This window comes from Magallana gigas, chromosome 2, assembly GCF_963853765.1.
Source record: "Magallana gigas chromosome 2, xbMagGiga1.1, whole genome shotgun sequence".
In the NCBI taxonomy this organism is placed as follows: domain Eukaryota; kingdom Metazoa; phylum Mollusca; class Bivalvia; order Ostreida; family Ostreidae; genus Magallana; species Magallana gigas.
This window is the reverse complement of record NC_088854.1, coordinates 47710714-47732650: the sequence shown is the minus strand read 5'-3', so window position 1 is coordinate 47732650 and position 21937 is coordinate 47710714. Positions and strand designations below refer to the sequence as shown.

The window sequence follows — 21937 nt, the reverse complement described above, 5'->3', positions numbered from 1 at the left end:
AAAATAGTTTTAACACATCTACAACTATAGGTCTATCATCGTACAAAGTTTGGTTGTTCAAGTCTTTACCGTTTTTGAGATCTCGAGGTGACAAGCTTTTTCGATGCGGGACAGGAAACGGACGACCGGAAACGATTTTTGAAAAAATGAAAAAAACGCCTAGAGATATTATCATTCTCTTTCATTCCAGAAAATTTCAAAAAAATCTATCAGGCCATCTCTGAGAAATCTTGTGGACAAAAAAAGGAAAAAAAAAAAATAATAATAATAAAAAACCTTACAATCACTATAAGGTCTTCCGTTGGAAACGGAAGACCTTAACTAGACTTTTGTTGCAAAAGCAACAAAAAGGTCTTCCGTTTTGATATACATGAATCAATTTAACCGTAGACATTGTTTCTCTTACATAGAGAAAATAGTTAATATGATAAGTATTGTAAATGATATATCCAGACGTTACTTCCATGTAAAACAACGAGATTGAAAAAGAAATCAATTTTTGAAGTACTCTCTGTGACGACCGGAAGTAATGCCAAACTAAACAAAACAGGTTACAAAGTTTGGTTGTTAAAAATATGATTTATTTGAATCCTTCCGGTGAAAACCGGAGGTGGCAGTTGACAAAATAAAACCCATATCATCAATCAAATGTCTATCATTCATGAAAGCTTTGTGTCTCATTCACCTACAGTGACAAAAATCTTGCGGGCATCAAATTTGTAAAAGGGAAAGCTACATAGAGATATTTGAGATATCTCACCGGAAGGAAGTTATTTGAAAATTTAACATTATAAAGATGACACATCTAAGATTGTATACTGATATATTCATTCCATGTAAAAGAAATAAATAAAGAAAAAACATATTATTTGTAGTGCTTCCGGTGACAACCGGAAGTTACGCCAAACAAATTAAAATAGTTTAAAAAAATGTACATATATAGGTCTATCATCCCACAAAGTTTGATTGTTCAAGTCGACATCGTTTATGAGATCTCGTCGAAATAAGGTTTTTTGTCTCGGGACAGGAAACGGACAAACATAAGTGTTCAATGTAAATTGTATTAAATATTTCTTGTATACTTGTCTTTTGTACATTATTGTTCATCGAGCTCACTACAAATATCAAAGAAAAACAGTTAAACTGATAAAAAGTTCGATTTGTTTGAACTGTTCTTGTATGGACCGGAAGTGACGCAAGACAAAATGAAACCGGTTAAACATATCTTCAATAAAATGTCTATCATTATTGAACGTTTTGCGCTTTGATCACTTATAGTTTCTGAGAACTCGTTTGTACAAAATGTGTTTCAAAAAAAGTACCTGAGATATTTGAGATATCTCACCGGAAGTAGAATTTTGTTGTTGATATAACATTGCATTGATAACGTATGTATAGATTTATACTTATATATCTATTCTATGGCAAAAGAATTTAATGCGTAAAAATAGTTATTTTTGAAGAGCTTCCGGTGACAACCGGAAGTTACGCCGAACAAAACAGAATAGTGTAAACATATGTACATACATAGGTCTATCATCCCACAAAGTTTTATTGTTCAAGTTGTCACAGTTTTTGAGATCTTATCGAAATAAGGATTTTTGTCTCGGGACAGGAAACAGGCAAACGGAAGTGCTAATTGTAAATTTTATAAGTTATTTTTTGTATACTTGCCCTTTGCATTTTATTGTTCATCGAGCACACTACAGATATCAAAGACAAAAAGTTAAACTGATAAACAGCTCGATTTGTTTGAACTCTTCCGGTGTGGACCGGAAGTGACGGAAGACAACATGAAACCGGTTAAACACATCTTCAATCAAATGTCTATCCTCCATGAAAGTTTCGTGTCTTGATCAATTATAGTTTCTGAGATCTCGCGGGTACAAAATATGTTTTAAAAAAGCTACCTGAGATGATTGAGATGTCTCACCGGAAGTAGAATTTTTTGTTGATTTAACATCGCATAGATGACATATGTAAGGATATATACTAATATCTTTATTTTACGGAAAATAAATTAAATACGTAAAAGCAAAAAAAATTGAAGTGCTTCCGGTGACGACCGGAAGTTACGACGAACAAAACAAAAATGTTTAAACACATCTACAACTATAGGTCTATCATCCCTCAAAGTTTGGATGTTCAAGTCTTTATCGTTTCTGACATCTCGATGTGACAAGCTTTTTCTCGCGGGACAGGAAACGGACGAACGGAAGTGAATTTAGAAAATCTGTTACAAAAAACCTCTAGATGTTAATATTTTCAGTCATTCCTGAAAATTTTATAAGAATTCATCAAGACATCTCTGAGAAATTCATAAGACAAAAAGGGGAAAAAAATAATAATAATAACTAGACACTTGTTGCAAAAGCAACAAAAAGGTCTTCCGTTTTAATATACATGTATCAATTCAATTGTAAGACATTGCTTCTCTCACATAGAAAAAAAGTGGATATGATAATTATTGTGAATGATATATCCAGACGTTACTTCTAATAAAAACAACGGAATGAAAAAGAAAATCAATTTTTGAAGTAATTTTTGTGACAACCGGAAGTAACGCCGATCTAAACAAAAATGTTAACCATTTGTACAATCATAAGTCAATCTTACTTAAAGTTTGGTTGTTCACATCCCTGATCTCTTTGAAACAATATTTTTTGTCTCGGGACCGGAAACGGACGAACGGAAGTGATAAATGAAAACAAAAGATGGTTTTTCTCGTACATTTGCTTAACGAACATCACTGTTTATCAGGCTAGATGAAACACCCAAGAAACTCAGTTAAACTTGTTAAAAACAGGATTTGTCTGAACCCTTCCAGTAAGAACCGGAAGTGACAGTTGTCAAAATTTAATCCGTTAAACACATCCCCAATCAAATTTCGATCAATCATGAAAGATTCGTGTCTCAATCACTTACAATGACAAAAATCTCGCGGACATCAAATTTGTAAAAAAAGAAAGCTACATAGAGATATTTGAGATATCTCACCGGAAGTAAAATTTATTTGCTAATTTAACATTATATAGATGACATATGTAAGATTGTATACTGATATTTTCATTTTATGTAAAATGAATAATATATAAAAAAAACAAAAATTCTGAAGTACATCCGGTGACGACCGGAAGTTACGCCGAACAAAACAAAATAGTGTTAACACATGTTCATACAGAGGTCTAATATCCCACAACGTTTGGTTGTTCAAGTCGTCACCATTTTTTAGATCTCGTCAAAATAAGGTTTTTGGTCTCGGGACCGGAAACGGACATGCGGAAGTGCTCAATGTAAATTGTATGAAATATTTCTTGTATACTTGCCTTTTGTACATTATTTTTCATTTATCAAACTAAAAATGCCAAAGGGAAACAGTAAAACTAATAAACGGCTCGATTTGTTTGAACTCTTCCGATGTGGACCGGAAGTGACGGAAGGCAAAATGAAACCAAATAAACACATCTTCAATCAAATGTCTATCATCTGTTAAAGTTTGATGTATTGATCACTTATAGTTTCTGAGATCTCGCGGGTACAAAATCTGTATTAAAAGAGCTACCTGAGATGATTGAGATATCTCACCGGAAGTAGAATTTTTTTGTTGATTTAACATCGCATAGATAACCTATGTATAGATTTATACTTATATATCTAATTTATGAAAAATGAATTAAATGCGTAAAATTACTATTTTTGAAGTGCTTCCGGTGACGACCGGAAGTTACGACGAACAAAACAAAATAGTTTAAACACATCTACATACACAGGTCTATCATCCCACAAAGTTTGGTTGTTCAAGTCTTTACCGTTTTTGAGATCTCGAGGTGACAAGCTTTTTCGTCGCGGGACAGGAAACGGACGACCAGAAATAAATTTTGAAAAAATAAAAAAATCCTTCCTAGACTTTATCATTTCCTATTATTCCTGAAAATTTCAAGAAAATCTATCCAGTCATCTCTGAGAAAAACGTGGAAAAAAATAAGAATAATAATAATAAGAAACATTACAATCACTATAAGGTCTTCCGTTGGAAACGGAAGACCTTAATAACTAGACACTTGTTGCAAAAGCAACAAAAAGGTCTTCCGTTTTGATATACATGTATCAATTTAACTGTAAGACATTGCTTCTCTCACATAGAAAAAAAAGTGGATATGATAAATATTGTGAATAATCTCAATCACTTACAGTGACAAAAATCTCACGGACATCAAATTTGTAAAATGGAAAGCTACACAGAGACATTTGAGATATCTCACCGGAAGTAAAATTTATTTGCTAATTTAACATTATATAGATGACATATGTAAGATTATATACTGATATTTTCATTTTATGTAAAATGAATAAAATATGAAGAAAACAAAATTTTTGAAGTGCTTCCGGTGACGACCGGAAGTTACGCCGAACAAAACAAAACAGTGTTAACACATGTTCATACATAGGTCTATCATCCCACAAAGTTTGGTTGTTCAAGTCGTCACCGTTTTTGAGATCTCGTCGAAATAAGGTTTTTTGTCTCGGGACAGGAAACGGACATGCGGAAGTGCTCAATGTAAATTGTATTAAACGTTTCTTGTATACTTGCCTTTTGTACGTTATATTTCATTTATCTAGCTAAAAATGTCAAAGAAAAACAGTTAAACTGATAAACAGCTCGATTTGTTTGAACTCTTCCGGTGTGTACCGGAAGTGACGGAAGACAAAATGAAACCAGTTAAACACATCTTCAATCAAATGTCTATCATCCACGAAAGTTCCGTGTCTTGATCACTTATAGTTTCTGAGATCTCGCGGGTACAAAATGTGTTTTAAAAAGGCTTCCTGAGATAATTGAGATATCTCACCGGAAGTAGAATTTTTTTGTTGATTTAACATTGCATAGATAAGTTATGCATAGAATTATACTTATTTATTTAATTTACGGAAAATGAATTTAATGCGTAAAGTAACTATTTTTGAAGTGCTTCCGGTGACGACCGGAAGTTACGACAAACAAAACAAAAGTGTTTAAACACATCTACATACACAGGTCTATCATCCTACAAAAATTGGTTGATCAAGTCTTTACCATCTTTGAGGTCTCGAGGTGACAAGCTTTTTCATTGCGGGACAGGAAACGGACGACCGGAAATGAATTTTTAAAAAATGAAAAAATCATTCCTACACTTTATCATTCTCTATTATTCCTGAAAATTTCAAGAAAATCTATCCAGTCATCTCTGAGAAAATCGGGGAAAAAAATAATAATAATAATAATAATAATAAGAAACATTACAATCACTATAAGGTCTTCCGTTGGAAACGGAAGACCTTAAAAAGAAACATTACAATCACTATAAGGTCTTCCGTTGGAAACGGAAGACCTTAACTAGACACTTGTTGCAAAAGCAACAAAAAGGTCTTCCGTTTTGATATACATGTATCAATTTAACTGTAAGACATTGCTTCTCTTACATGCAAAAAAAGTTGATATGATAATTATTGTGAATGATATATCCAGACGTTACTTACATGTAAAACAACGAGAATGAAAAAGAAATCAATTTTTAAGTACTTTCTGTGACGACCAGAAGTAACGCCGATCTAAACAAAAATGTTAACCATTTGTACAATCATAAGTCAATCTTGCCTCAAAGTTTGGTTGTTCACGACTCTGCCAAATCTAAGATCTCTTTGAAACAATATTTTTTGTCTCGGGACCGAAACGGACGAACGAAAGTGATTAATAAAAACAAAAGCTGGTATTTCTCGTACATTTGCTTAATGTACATCACTGTTTATCAGGCTAGATGAAATTCCAAAAAAGTCAGCTAAACTTGTTAAAAACAGGATTTGTTTGAACCCTTCCGGTAAGAACCGGAAGTGACAGTTGACAAAATTAAACCCGTTAAACACATCCCCAATCAAAATTCTATCAAACAATCTATGAAAGATTCGTGTCTCAATCACTTACAATGACGAAAATATTGCGGACATCAAATTTGTAAAAAGAAAAGCTACATAGAGATATTTGAGATATCTCACCGGAAGTAAAATTTATTTGCCAATTTAAAATTATATAGATGACATATGTAAGATTGTATACTGATATTTTCATTTTATGTAAAATGAATAAAACAAATTTTTGAAGTGCTTCCGGTGACGACCGGAAGCTACGCCGAACAAAACAAAATAGTGTAAACACATGTACATACATAGGTCTATCATCCCACACAGTTTGATTGTTCAAGTCGTCACCGTTTTTGAAATCTCTAGGAAACAAGGTTTTTTGTCTCGGGACAGGAAACGGACAAACGGAAGTGCTCAATGTAAATTGTATTTAATATTTTTTTGTACTTGCCCTTTCTACTTAATTGTTCATCGACTTCACTACAAATATCAAAGGAAAACAGTTAAACTGATAAACAGCTCGATTTGTTTGAACTCTTCCTGTGTGGACCGGAAGTGACGGAAGAAAAAACGAAACCGGTTAAACACATCTTCAATCAAATGTCTATCAACCATAAAAGTTTTGTGCTTTGATCGCTTATAGTTTCTGAGATCTCGTTTGTACAAAATGTGTTTCAAAAAAGCTACCTGAGATATTTGAGATATCTCACCGGAAGTCGAATTTTTTTGTTGAGTTAACATCGCATAGACAATCTATGCATAGATTTATACTTATATATTTATTTTATGGAAAAAGAATTTTATGCGAAAAAGTAGTTATTTTTGAAGTGCTTCCGGTGACGACCGGAAGTTACGACGAACAAAACAAAATAGTGTGAACACATCTACAGCTATGGGTCTATCATCCCACAAAGTTTGATCGTTCAAGTCGTTACCGTTTTTGAGATCTCGTTGATACAAGCTTTTTCAACGCGGGACAGGAAACGGACAAACGGAAGTGCTCAATCTAAATTGTATTTAATATATCTTGTAAACTTGCCCTTTGTACTTCATTTCTCATCCAGCACACTACAAATATCAATGGAAATAAGTTAAACTGAGAAACAGCTCGATTTGTTTGAACTCTTCCTGTGTGGACCGGAAGTGACGGAAGACAAAACGAAACCGGTTAAACACATCTTCATTCAAATGTCTATCATCCCTGAAAGTTTTGTGCTTTGATCACTTATAGTTTCTGAGATCTCGTTTGTACAAAATGTGTTTCAAAAAAGCTACCTGAGATATTTGAGATATCTCACCGGAAGTCGAAATTTTTTGTTGAGTTAACATCGCATAGATAACCTATGCATAGATTTATACTTATATATTTATTTTATCGAAAATGAATTTTATGCGAAAAAATAGTTATTATTGAAGTGCTTCCGGTGACGACCGGAAGTTACGACGAACAAAACAAAATAGTTTAAACACATCTACAACTATAGGTCTATCATCCCTCAAAGTTTGGAGGTTCAAGTCTTAATCGTTTCTGAGCTCTCATTGTCCATAGCTTTTTGTCGCGGGACAGGAAACGGACGACAGGATGTGAATTTTGAAAAAATGAAAAAAACGCCTAGAGATATTATCATTTTCTATCAGTCCTGAAAATTTCAAGAAAATCCATCCCGCCATCTCTGAGAAATCTTGTGGACAAAAAAAGGAAAAAAAAAAATAATAATAATAATAAGAAACATTACAATCACTATAAGGTCTTCCGTTGGAAACGGAAGACCTTAATAAAAAACATTACAATCACTAGAAGGTCTTCCGTTGTAACGGAAGACCTTAATAATAACTAGACACTTGTTGCAAAAGCAACAAAAAGGTCTTCCGTTTTGATATACATGTATCAATTTAACTGTGAGACATTGCTTCTCTCACATAGAAAAAAAGTAGATATGATAATTATTGTGAATGATATATCCAGACGTTACTTACATGTAAAACAACGAAAATGAAAAAGAAATCAATTTTTGAAGTACTTTCTGTGACGACCGGAAGAAACGCCGATCTAAACAAAAATGTTAACCATTTGTACAATCATAAATTAATCTTTCCTCAAAGTTTGGTTGTTCACGTCTCTGCCAAATCTAAGATCTCTTTGAAACAAAATTTTTTGTCTCGGGACCGGAAACAGACAAACAGTAGTGATTAATAAAAACAAAAGCTGGTATTTCTCGTACATTTGCTAAGCGTACATCACTGTTTATCAGGCTAGATGAAACACCTGAGAAAGTCAGTTAAACTTGTTAAAAACATGATTTGTTTGAACCCTTCCAGTAAGAACCGGAAGTGACAGTTGGCAAAATTAGAGTCGTTAAACACATCCCCAATCAAATTTCTATCAATCATGAGAGCTTCGTGTCTCAATCACTTACAGTGACAAAAATCTCGCGGACATCAAATTTGTAAAAAGGAAAGCTACACAGATATACTTGAGATATCTCACCGGAAGTAAAATTTATTTGCTAATTTTACATTATATAGATAACATATGTAACATTATATACTGATATTTTCATTTTATGTAAAATGAATAAAATATGAAAAAACCCAAATTTTTGAAGTGCTTCCGGTGACGACCGGAAGTTACGCCGAACATTACAATATAGTGTAAACACATGCACATACATACTTCTATCATCCCACAAAGTTTAATTGATCAAGTCGTCACCGTTTTTGAGATCTCTAGGAATCAAGGTTTTTTGTCTCGGGACAGGAAACGGACAAACGGAAGTGTTCGATGAAAATGAAAGTAAGTATTTCTTAACCATTACACAACAGGACTTAATTGGCTATCAATTTGTCTTACATTGTCAAACAAAAACAGTTAAACTCTTTACCAATTTGAATTGTTTGAACTCTTCCGGTGTGGACCGGAAGTGACGGTTCACAAAATGAGAGCGGTTAAACACATCTTCTTTCAAATGTCTATCATCCATGTAAGTTTCGTGTCTTGGTCACTTACAGTTTATGAGATCTCGCTGTCATAATATTTGTTTTAAAAAGAGTACCTGAGATATTTGAGATATCTCACCGGAAGCAATTTTTTTTTGTTTATTAATCATCGGATAGATGACATATGAAAGCGTTTATACTTATATTTCAATTCTGTGTTAAACAAATAAAATGCGTAAAAACATAATTTTTGAAGTGCTTCCGGCGACGACCGGAAGTTACGCCGAACAAAACAAAATAATGTAAACACATGTACATACAGAGGTCTATCATCCCACAAAGTTTGATTGTTCAAGTCGTCACCGTTTTTGAGATCTCTAAGAATCAAGGTTTTTTGTCTCGGGACAGGAAACGGACAAACGGAAGTGTTCGATGAAAATGAAAGTTAGTGTTTGTTAACCATTGCACAACAGAACTTTATTGACTATGAATTTGTCTTACTTTGTCAAACAAAAACAGTAAATCTCTTAAACAACTTGGATTGTTTGAACTCCTACGTTGTGGACCGGAAGTGATGGTTCACAAAATAAAAACGGTTAAACACATCTTCTATCAAATGTCTATCATCCATGTAAGTTTCGTGTCTTGGTCACTTACATTTCATGAGATTTTGCTGTCATAATATTTGTTTTAAAAAGACTACCTGAGATATTTGAGATATCTCACCGGAAGTAATTTTTTTTTGTTTATTAATCATCAGATAGATGACATATGAAAGCGTTTATACTTATATTTCAATTCTATGTTAAACAAATAAAATGCGTAAAAACATGATTTTTGAAGTGCTTCCGGTGACGACCGGAAGTTACGACGAACAAAACAAAATAGTTTAAACACATCTACAGCAATAGGTCTATCATCCCTCAAAGTTTGGAGGTTCAAGTCTTTATGGTTTCTGAGATCTCATTGTCCATAGCTTTTTGTCGCGGGACAGGAAACGGACGACAGGAAGTGAATTTTGACAAAATGAAAAAAACGCCTAGAGATATTATCATTTTCTATCAGTCCTGAAAATTTCAAGAAAATCTATCCATCCATCTCTGAGAAATCTTGTGGACAAAAAAGGGGAAAAAAATAATAATAATAATAAAAAACATTACAATCACTATAAGGTCTTCCGTTGGAAACGGAAGACCTTAACTAGACTCTTGTTGCAAAAGCAACAAAAAGGTTTTCCGTTTTGATATACATGTATCAATTTAACTATAAGACATTGCTTCTCTCAGTATTTCATAACCATTAGACAACAGGACTTAATTGACTATCAATTTGTCTTACTTTGTCAAACAGAAGCAGTAAATCTCTTAAACAGCATGAATTGTTTGAACTCTTCCGGTGTGGACCGGAAGTGACGGTTGACAAAATAAAAACGGTTAAACACATCTTCTATCAAATGTTTATCATCCGTGTAAGTTTTGTGTCTTGGTCACTTACAGTTTATGAGACTTCGCTGTCATAATATTTGTTTTAAAAAGACTACCTGAGATATTTGAGATATCTCACCGGAAGTAATTTTTTTTGTTTATTAATCATCGGATAGATGACATATGAAAGCGTTTATACCTTTATATCATTTCAGTGTTAAACAAATAAAATGCGTAAAAACATAATTTTTGAAGTGCTTCCGGTGACGACCGGAAGTTACGACGAACAAAACAAAATAGTTAAAACACATCTACAGCTATAGGTCTATCATCCCTCAAAGTTTGGAGGTTCAAGTCTTTATCATTTCTGAGATCTCATTGTCCATAGCTTTTTATCGCGGGACAGGAAACGGACGACAGGAAGGGAATTTTGAAAAAATGAAAAAAATGCCTAGAGATATTTTCGTTCTCTATCAGTCCTATAAATTTCAAGAAAATCCATCCATGCATCTCTGAAAAATCGAGTTAAACTTTTAAAAAACTTGATTTGTTTGAACTCTTCCTGTGTGGACCGGAAGTGACGGTCAACCAAATAAAAACGGTTAAACACATCTTCTATCAAATGTCTATCATCCCTGTAAGTTTCGTGTTTTGATCACTTACAGTTTCTGAGATCTCGGGGTTCAAACATTTACTTTAAAAAAGGCTTCATGAGATATTTGAGATATCTCACCGGAAGTAGAATTTTTATGTTTATTAATCATCGGATAGATGACATATGTAAGCATTTATACTTATATTTCAATTCTCCGAGAAATATATTAAATGCGTAAAAGCATAATTTTTGAAGAGCTTCCGGTGACGACCGGAAGTTACGACGAACAAAACAAAATAGTTTAAACACATCTACAACTATAGGTCTATCATCCCTCAAAGTTTGGATGTTCAAGTCTTTATCTTTTCTGAGATCTCATTGTCCATAGCTTTTTGTCGCGGGACAGGAAACGGACGACAGGAAGTGAATTTTGAAAAAATGAAAAAAACGCCTGGAGATATTATAATTTTCTGTCAGTCCTGAAAATTTCAAGAAAATCCATCCAGCCATCTCTGAGAAATCTTGCGGACAAAAAACGGACAAAAAAAATAATAATAATAATAACTAGAGCAAAGCTCGTTGCAAAGCAACGAGTGGGTTTTCCGCTAATGTCGAAAGCAACGCTAGAAGTACGTCTAAGAAGCAGAGTTCTTAATCTAGTAACAAAGAAACCTAAGTACAAAAAGATAAAAAAAAATCGAATGATTCTTGGTACAACTTAACATGATCCGAATGTTTTTAAGTACGACTTAACCAAAAACCCTTAACCATTTCAAGAACAACTTAACAAAAAAAACCCAATGTGTTTAAGTACGACTTAACAAATTTGACTTCATTTTAGCTACAAGTTTACTTTACCTTGAACTAACATCTTTTTTCTTAACCCAGAATGCAAAATTAAAATTAATGTAAAAAATCAATTTTTTTTAAAACATAATTCTGAGCAACTTTTCCTCTTCACTCCTTTTCAAAAGGTTGACCTTTCGTACTGTGTGCTCGTTACGTCATTAATTGTCAGAAACTTATCGATGTTAAGTTTACTTTACTGTACTTCTGTGAATATTTTCTATGTAAAATTACTATGAACCAGACAACATTGAAATGGTGAACATTTCAAAGGGCCCCGCTTATGTTATTTCAGAGAATTCTGCTTTGACCTTGATCTATAACTTGAAATTTTTCCAGCTGGCATAGAACTTTTAATTCAATTTCATTCCCCCTAACATACATGCATTTTTGTTCAATCTGACCAAGATTAAGCATATTTGGAAAATAATCTACTATTTAAACCTAATTTTAAAAAGATCTGCTATGACCTTCACATTGACAGACTTGGTTCAACTTCACTGCACGCCATTAACCAATAAACTCTGTAAAGGTAAAATATTAGCCAAATAGGGGCTAAAAGGAGAGTATATCTATGCTCTTAAAATATGGATTTTTGTGTGATCTGATATGACCTTGACTCTTCATCTACAAATATCATTCGAGGTCATTGCATATATTTTGAACAAAGGCATCATGTGGGTAAAGTATGAGGCTGAATGGAGCAAAGGGAGAGAAGATATACTCCGGACAAGGATTTTTAAAAATATAATTCTGATATGACCTTCACAGTTTCTTTTCACTGAAAATAGGTTCAAGGTCACTACACACCCTTTCACCCTTTACTCAAAAGCTCTGCTTATGTGAAGTCTGAGCCAAATAGGGGTTAGTAGAAATTATAAATGCTCTCAAAAAAGGATTTTTGCATGATCCGATATGATCTTCACCCGTTACCTAGAAATTTCATGCAAGGTCACTGCACATCGTTTAACCATAGAGACACTCTGTGAGTATTAGCCAGATTGGACCAAAGGGAAAAAAGATATGCCCCAGACAAGGATTTTATATATATATAATTCTGCTATGACCTTAACCTTATACCTAAAAACATGGTTCAAGGTCACTGCACATCCTTCAACCAAAGGAACCCTGTGGATGAGGTATGAGCCAGATTGGGCCAAGGGGAGAGAAGCTATGCTCCTGTCAAGCCATCTCGGATGGACAGACCGACAAATTGATCACTAGAAGGCGCCCGCATAAACATGCCTTTTTATCTAAAATAGTATCCATGCTATCTGCCCATGGTGAATAGTCATCAAAACCATTCATTAGCAGAATTTGATTACCCTCCTTTTTAAGGTTGTATGGGACATCTGTCGATATTAATGTGGATTAAGGTACTATATAATTGAAAACTTTTCACCGGTTTAGAATTTTCAAATTTTACAATATTTAACCAAAAAGTAGCTTTTAAAAATATTTGAAAAGGTAAAAATTGTAAAAACCCCAGCGGGATTCGAACTCATGACTTACAGGTTCCTAGTAAACCCTCTAACCCACTGTGCTAAGGAGTTAGGTGACCATTTTTGCGAAGAAACTACATGTACTTATATAATTACACTTTATTTTATTGTTTATTTCGATAAACATTACGTCACAACATGGAAGTGTCCCATATTACCTTAAACTCGGAACACCTCTGACCTAATAAGATCGCCGCATTAAATACAAAGTTTGATTTAACTCTAATTTGTTTATCATCAAGAAATTCTGCATCGCTGACAAATTAAGTTTTCTTCTGTATAATGAAATACCAATTAACTGACTATTCGGACAATAGCAAGTTTATTGTCCCATTCAACAGCTACTATTTCCCTTGGCTTTGCCACATTAAATATTTGCTGTCTTGGGGGACAATAAACTTGCTATTGTCCTCATACCCAGTAAATACTAAATAGGCATATAATATCCCATCCACCTACATTTCATGTTATATAACCTCCCGTTTGTAACCTTCAATTTCACTGTAAAGTCAACATATCTGTCATAGCCGCAAGTTTCACAATTTATTTCTGCTTCTCATGTACTTAAAATTAGGGGCCTTAATATTGCTTACCAATTCCAACAAGAGACATCCCTCTAACTATTGGTAATCATTAAAATTCATTTCATGAATCTACGCAACAATGATAAACCTTCAAGTACAGTCACTCTCAATTTTACAAAAATATTGACGGTACTTTATCCGAAACTGTTCCTTGTATCTTTAACTTAGTACACTAACATTTTTATGAAAAGACAGTTTGTCTTAGAATAAGAAAGCTAATGCAATTCTGAGAAAAAGAATACCACATATTGCCAATTCCATTGAGGTTTAATAAAATATGGCCATTTAAGTGAACCCACCATTTTCAATTTCCTTTAGTAAACACAGATTTACAGGGTTCTCCATAGTAAAACATCTTTATCTGACCTTTTAGAGGTCAACTTTTGTTCAACCACCTTTAAAAAGAAACCTTATTCAATACAACATATGCCTACATGATATAATCATGATAAAAGCTTCACATCACTTAGAAATACCCTTACATGTATACCCCCCACCCCCCAATCTTTTGATTTTCATAAAAAGTCATGGTTTGAAATGTTTTACCTAATTTTATGAAACATGTGGCAATTTCCTTGAGTCATTTCTCACACATATTTGAAAACAATCATCAATGATTCTAAAATGTGATCTTTATTTGTTTATTGTATGATTTGTACCATTTTAATTAACAAATAGACAGCTGTCCTGCTTGTGATTTCTTGTTTTCATGAAAAAAGTAAGCTAACAATCATATTTAGTGAATATCTAATCTATTCTGATTTCTAGTCTTCTTCTAACCATGCTAAAACAGTAAGTTACAACCTACAAGTTAGACATCTGCCTTAAATTAGAATTAAATTCAAACACACCCAGGTAGCTGGAGACAGAGTTGATTTCAATGAAAAATGTTAAAATTTGACATGTTTTTCTACTTTTTTATGCATATATACCTTAGAAAGGTAGAAATAGGTTGTTTCTTGTTCATTTCAAAAGTAATTATCATAGCAGATGTTATTTCAAAGTCAAATGTACATTTACATATCCTACATGTAATCTTAATGCAGACAATTAAATAGAGGGGGGGGGGGGGGGTTCAATTATGTAGACACATCTAAATATCTTTATGAAATAAAAAATAAAGGAAACATAATTGTATACTTTTATTGAAAAACAAATTTTCACAGCAATTATGAATTTCTTTAAACAGCCTTAATTTTGTTTTCATAATTTCTTATCAAACACAAACCACAACATGGCATGATGCTTTCTTCAAGTTCCATTATTGTTCATGCATTATCGGATTTAATTTGAATTACCAGTAAATAGTCTGTGGAACACAAGGAATATGCATGTGGATAGAGGTGACAGGTTAATCTTAGGAGCTGACCCACAAGAATCAACAGGTACCGGTAAAAGCCATGTGGTAACAAGAGTCTGTTTTGAGCTGAAATTAATAAAAAAAAATAATTAGCTGTGTTTACATACATGTATTAGTAATAGCTGTGTTTACATTAACATATGCATAGTATTTCTGTAAAAAATACACTGACCATGCAGTGTAATAAGTATGACATATCCCAATACATGACATAACATTTAGGCAGTACAAGATCAAAAATTTGCATATCAAGTCATAATATAATATTAAAAAATTTTCATAGGTATAAACACTTATCAAATTGAGAAAGAGAGAGAGTTTGAGAGAGAGAGAGTTTATTACCATACTTGTAGTGCAACAGTCAATATTTCAATTCGTAAATTACAAACGAATATTACCCACCGAACAGCGTCAAAGTACATGTACTGGTATTAGCTTCTGATATACCATTTTTTATCAATTCTACTGTGTATTTTTTGTTTGCAAATAAATTTAGCGAGGGTTTTTGTTTATTTTCTTATAAATTACATGTTTTAAAAACAATACTACGTGTAATAAGCATAAAACATGTATGAGTAAACTTAATGAAGAATGTGGTACATTACATGTATGTCAATCTTTATAAAACTAGCGTATATTTCGTGCGCCATAAATTGCAAGTTTTTTGTAAATATATTTACTTGCATGATAGGTATATATGGTCTAACCAAAATTTTCTTCATAAAGCTACAGCTGTATGTACCACATATATGTTTTGTCACAAGTATACATTTTAAAAAAAAATACCCAAATTCCAACAGTTTAAATAAACTCAACTCATTCTCTGATAAGTTCATTGTGTTTTGTGCTTGCATATCTTATTTGTCTGCTGCAACAGCAGCCAATCAGCGGTTAGCTGAATCCACAAAAAGAAAGTTTGTGTTTTAGGAGCGGGTAAATTGTTTATGCGACACTGTCATGAAAACCACACCAAATAATAACAAGAAACATAAATATTCACTTAAATGTATTCTGTTGTAAAGTAAAGGTTTTTAACACTTATTGCATCTTGCAAAACATGTGATGACCTTAATCATCTGTCATATATCTGATATACATGTATATGTAAAAGATGGGAGAAATAACGACGGAACAAAGTGGGATTCGAACCTGGCCCTCTGAATCTCTAGTCAAGTGCTCTACCAACTGAGCTACATGTATCTGGCACCGGTATTCAAACCAGTCTGACCGTCACATTCCTCCCCCTTAAATGATCTTCACCCTCAAAGATCATCCCTGGCAGGATCGAGTTAACCTGTTAGTTCCAGGGGTTGGTCACAACACCAATATTGTAACAGGATGAGGAAATAATGTGTTAGTTCCAGGGGTTGGTAACAACACCAATATTGTAACAGGATGAGGAAATAATGAAGGGATTTGAACCTGGGCCCCCTGAATCTCTAGTCAGGTGCTCTACCAACTGAGCTATCTGGCACTGGTATTCAAACCGGTCTGATCGTCACATATATAAAGAATTATTTTAAACAATGTTGTTCAATTAAAAATAACACTCGCAACCTTCAGTTTTTGTCTGTAATTAATCAATATTGGCGTGCGATCAGTTCTCGCCGAGTACCATTTCTCACCAGTGCATTGTTACGTCATTTTATCAACACATAAAATTATATACGAAAATATGATGTAACAGTGCACCAGCGAGAAATGGTCCTCGGCGAGAACTGCTCACACGCCAGTACTGCCAGTAGTCAGATTAAAAAAAGAGAATAAAAAATTACATTTAAAACATAAACAAGGACAATTCAAGTACACATCATAACTGCTAAACAAGAAAAATTATGTGAACTGGTAGAATGGTAGGCATAGTTCTAACTTGTAACCTACATGTACAAGTACATGTACTGGGTACCCGTTGGTCTGCTATACCTCTTTAATGATACAATGATCGGCATCATAAAGATATTAAAGTCATGTTTTAACTCTGAAGTCTGAAGTATACAATTTTATTTACTTGAAGTTATGTCTACAGGGTATTCATGACTACATTTGGAGTCCTCTGCACAAGAATATATGATATGTTTCTAATTAGACCCTGCTTTGAATTTTGAGTTGAAAATTCACAATCTGTTATTTTTTTAAATAGATAAATTCAGTTACCCTTTCCAGTCCCCCATGAACCTCGAGCGAGTCTAAACACCCATGAAACATGTAAAAATTACACGTTAGTAAACAAACACCCACACCATAACAAAAACATCTAACAGTGTGCACGTACTTACATGAACATCTATACTATATACTAAATTTTAACCAGTTAACAAGAAACTTTAAAAGGAATAAAAGCCTCACCTTCTTCAGTAACATCCACATAAATCACACACTTTAATGTCCATCTTTTCTCCTTTATTACTCGTAGCTTATCAACGGCTGATCGTCGACAGAAGTGTGGCTGTCAGAATTTCCTCGTAAACGATTCACACGAGAAAAATATCCTCCTTAACAAATATGTAGTATTGTTCCCTGTGCATGTTCATATGTTTCACAGCAAATTGAAAATGCATGTGTACACCGAAAGAATACACAACTTCTCTTCTGCATTATGGCTCTCTCTTTTCTACAATGCCGTTCGTTACTGTTTACATTCGGCGCGCGCGTGTGGGGGTCACAAACAGGGGCGCCCCGACAAATAGTTGCACATAGAACGTTTAAATAATGTGTGTTCATTGAATTCATAAATGATATAGATGAAAAAAATGAAATTGAATCACAACAATTTATCTAAGACGCAACACAACGTAATGCAGTAAATGCCTAGGCCTTAATGTGGCATTTGTTCGCTTGTGTGTCTATGTAGACATATTAACTCGTTCATGTACGATTCTCACATATTTGTTTTATGAAATTTGAAAAAAAATATAGGACAAAACTTGTTTAATTTGATACCAAATGACATTATTTAATATATTAACAATAACTAAATTAATTTTTTTTCATAAAATGATAACGATTTTTGCTATCAGAAAAATACGTGTATGAGCTGCTGACCCCTAATTATAGGGGCCAGCCCTTTTTTCATAATTTTAAATGAAAGCTCTCGTTATTCTAAACAACTTTTGTTCTATATGTATTAACAAAATATTTTTAGTTTAAAGGTTATAATACAAAAAGCAACAAAATTTCAGCCCCGAAAAAATCTTAAACTTTGGCGACAAATAGCTCAAAAACTAACAAAGAAATTACCAAAATTTTCATGCCAGCAAAATTATAAAATGTTACCGACAATTTCGCCAAATTTCATGCATCTATCATCTGTAGTTCCCGAGATCAGCTCTGGACAAAAGACCCCCCAATTTTCAATTAAAGGGCAATAACTCATAACCGGAAGTGAATTTTAAAAATTTGAAAAAAACGTCTAGAGATATTAATATCATCTACATACCCTGAAAGTTTCATAGCAATCAGACAAAAAATGTTCGAGAAATCTCGTGCACAAAATTTGCGGGAAAAAAAAAAATAATAATAAGAAACAGTAGAATAACAGAAGGGTTTTCCGTTGAAAAACGGAAAACCCTAATAAGAAACATTACAATCACTATAAGGTCTTCCGTTGGAAACGGAAGACCTTAATAATAAGAAACATTACAATCACTATAAGGTCTTCCGTTGGAAACGGAAGACCTTAATAAAAAACATTACAATCACTATAAGGTCTTCCGTTGGAAACGGAAGACCTTAATAAAAAACATTACAATCACTATAAGGTCTTCCGTTGGAAACGGAAGACCTTAAATAGTGGCGGGGGGGGGGGGGGGGGCTAACTTGAAATACTGGTAGAAGAACTGGTTCGTGTTGTGATGAAAAGCCTTGTCGCACGGAAAATCCTTGAACAGCATGAGGGATCTACGAAATATTCATGATATATCGTTAATGTCAAGCTTTTTACTCCTCATTAAAGGAGAAAAGTTGAGTGTGTTTATATATGTATCTCATAACAAAATAGTACTAGTATTTGACAACATTCTTCTCTTACTTGCAGAATTCTACGTGTTGTTCTTTTTGTTGTCGCAACGGCTCCTTGATGATCACATCGAAATCCTAAAAAAAAATCATCAATATTCAGCAAGGTAGAAATGTAATGATTGGTTGGTCACACCTCGATTATAAGTCTTCATACCTCTTTCATGACGACCAGGAACTCGCAAGTTGTTTTACAGATGATGGAGGCTGTGCGGACGCCTCCGTGTATCAGGGCGATTTCCTAAAATATTCAAGGTACAATCTACTAGCTTACCAAACAACATTGCCTGGACAGAAGAGGTTGTCACAAGAAAAGAAACACTCAGTAATACCGTATAGATACACGTGACTAAAATTATACCCCAAACGTGTCCCCTCCGTTGAGTTCGTGGACCGTCCTGACAAACTTGTTGCCCGTCCTGGGGTCCTGATCCAGGATGTTAACAATGGCCGTCCCTGTCAGCATGATGTAAAACATGGACGGCGGGTGACCCTGCTTCAGAATGACCCGCCTCGTCTCGTAACTACAATTGAAATTGCTTTCTTTTTGGTATGGTAAATCTAATTTTAACTATTTTATATGAACGATGTTCATTAAAATCGTAAAAAAATACTCAAGCACAGAGGGTTGGTTTCAAATAGGTACTCTCTCTCTCTCTCTCTCTCTCTCTCTCTCTCTCTCATGCATGGTTAGGCGGTACGTGTCCCCCTTTTCTTTATATCTTATCTATCTCTCTATCCCTCTCTCTCCATGGGTGGGAGGGGTTGTGGTAAGGGGGTTTGTGTTGACAGACCTTTGATACTGCATACAGCGGGCAAGTTGTATCTGTGTATGTACGGGGTAGTCCTGGAAAGAGGCGTTGTCCCGCATCAGAGCCATGATCTGTTAATCAAAGACCATCCATATAGACATAATTAGTGACAGGTCATATGATGAGAACATATGTGGGGCTTATAAGTAGGTGCACTCACCACTTGTATGTTCTGTAAAGTCCGCCTCTCCTTGGGTATCAACAACAGCTCTTTTAACTTGTCCCGTAGCTTTCAAAGAATTACATAATGCATTGTGCATATTTTTAGCGTTGGTAAAAAAATCTTTTTAGCAAATAATGAGAAATGTCGACGTTAATACCAATTTATAAGGAAAATGCGCTAGCAAGAGAAAAATATCCGTCATTCTTTACGTGTCTGGTTGAATGTTTCTTACCGGTTCAAACTTTCCGTACGTGTTAGGATTGAAGGCAAGGACTTGGTTCATGTCATCGCGCACGTGAATGTACATCTCCATAAAAGACCAGTCCTTCATGTTGGGTGTTAGGGTATACCTGTATAATAACAAAGATGTCTTGTTTAACTTTTCGTATGGAAATTAATCTTTAATTTGGAGGAATTGCCGCCAAAAAACACATGTACCTTTTGAGCCATATCCAGATTCCAGACACAACCAGAACACTTTTGGCGATTCTCCTGAACTTGACGATACGCTGGAGATATAAAACATATCTTCATGTATTATAATTGATAAGATATATTGTTATATATCGCATATACGATCCTGATGCAATTTTCAAAGGACAAATCGAAAGAAAAAAAACTAACCGGCTCCCGTGGGGTGAGATCCTCCTTTGGTGAGGGTGAGGGAGGGAACAGCACACCCTTAGTCGACATCCTCCTTCGTAATCGCCCCAGACCCCGGCGCAGTAGGCGTTGGTTCTGCTCCGTTGATATTGACGTCACAGAACTCCGTCGGTTGTCGTTACACAGCGATATAACGGAGCTCCGACGGCGGATCGGCGACACGCGACCGGAACTACGGATACTCGTTCCGCCGGAATTAGCAGACTGGTTCTGTTTCGATACTTTTGGGGAATTTAAGGGTCTTAGGAAGAATTCTTTCTTGAGAAGTTTGTACTGGGACCCCGCCTCGGATCTAGCTAGGGAGGTTCCGAGTCGGACGACAAAGTCCGGAGTTTCCCGATCATCTCCTTTGCTATCCGACAAATCCTCCCCCGGATCCAGGAGATGCGGGACATCCAGACTTTCGACTGGAGTCGATGTCCGAAGATGTTCGTCTTCGACTAAGGTATCCATAATTAAATCAAGAAATCTTTACCACTCACTGACACTCAGGGGCAAGTCGTATTTTCTTATACGTTTATTTCTTTGATTTGAAACGTAATTACAGAAAGATAAAGACTTTCTCGTTCTGATAAGCAAACACGGTGGATTTTTGTCAACAGGTTAGGCATTATCCAAACCTCGGAACAGATTTATTGGTCATTTATAAGGAGAATGGGCGAGTTACTCGGGAGAGGGACGATATTGTTCAGTCTTTATCTTTAAGAAATAACAGATTCTCTCCTGAATAGCTCGACACATCAAATAGAAACGTTTATCAATGAATATCGTGTTTAATCTTTCTTTTTATCGGACTTAAATTGAATTTGGCAGCGTGGTGGCACAGTAGACGAAGAATGTTTTGACACCGACATAATCTATCTAAACTCTCGCTTTCATTCCGTTTAAACTTTTCTACAAAAGAGGGCGGGTGGCGATTGTTTTTGCTTTCTTCCCATCGTCCGTTGCATTTTTCCTTTCTCCCACTTGATGGTGGTCTCCGAACGTAAATGAATTTAAAATCAATATACTTTATAGCAGTTTATAGTATACCATGATGTGTTAACAGTAAAATTATATTATAATTCAAAGATTGTAGATTTACGGATATTCTATCAGCAGTTCTAATTTATATCATTTAATTATTTATCCCTTGATTGATG

General features: G+C 34.5%; 1 protein-coding gene and 1 long non-coding RNA gene across 3 annotated transcripts in view; both read right to left on the bottom strand.

Annotated features, from left to right (window-relative positions):
• The window catches only part of LOC105320954 (cyclic nucleotide-binding domain-containing protein 2), a 43940-nt gene extending 22063 nt beyond the window's left edge, over window positions 1-21877 (bottom strand). Inside the window, exons 1-9 of one of the 2 annotated variants that reach the window (XM_020064384.3) lie at window positions 20757-21877; window positions 20571-20641; window positions 20365-20482; window positions 20130-20198; window positions 19952-20040; window positions 19519-19681; window positions 19315-19398; window positions 19171-19235; window positions 18960-19040 (exon numbers count right to left, since the gene is read on the bottom strand). In XM_020064384.3, the coding sequence (XP_019919943.3) occupies window positions 18960-19040; window positions 19171-19235; window positions 19315-19398; window positions 19519-19681; window positions 19952-20040; window positions 20130-20198; window positions 20365-20482; window positions 20571-20641; window positions 20757-21248 (1232 nt within the window). In that variant the 5' untranslated portion in view covers window positions 21249-21877. The remainder of the gene's footprint in view (window positions 1-18959; window positions 19041-19170; window positions 19236-19314; window positions 19399-19518; window positions 19682-19951; window positions 20041-20129; window positions 20199-20364; window positions 20483-20570; window positions 20642-20756) is intronic. The other variant, XM_011419099.4, reaches the window with a different exon arrangement.
• LOC136273075 (uncharacterized) lies at window positions 14913-18242 on the bottom strand. Its single transcript, XR_010711248.1, has 2 exons — window positions 17490-18242; window positions 14913-15209 (listed from the first exon to the last, which is right to left on the bottom strand). It is a non-coding gene; the product is annotated as an uncharacterized lncRNA (long non-coding RNA).
• Window positions 21878-21937: the final 60 nt, after the last annotated feature.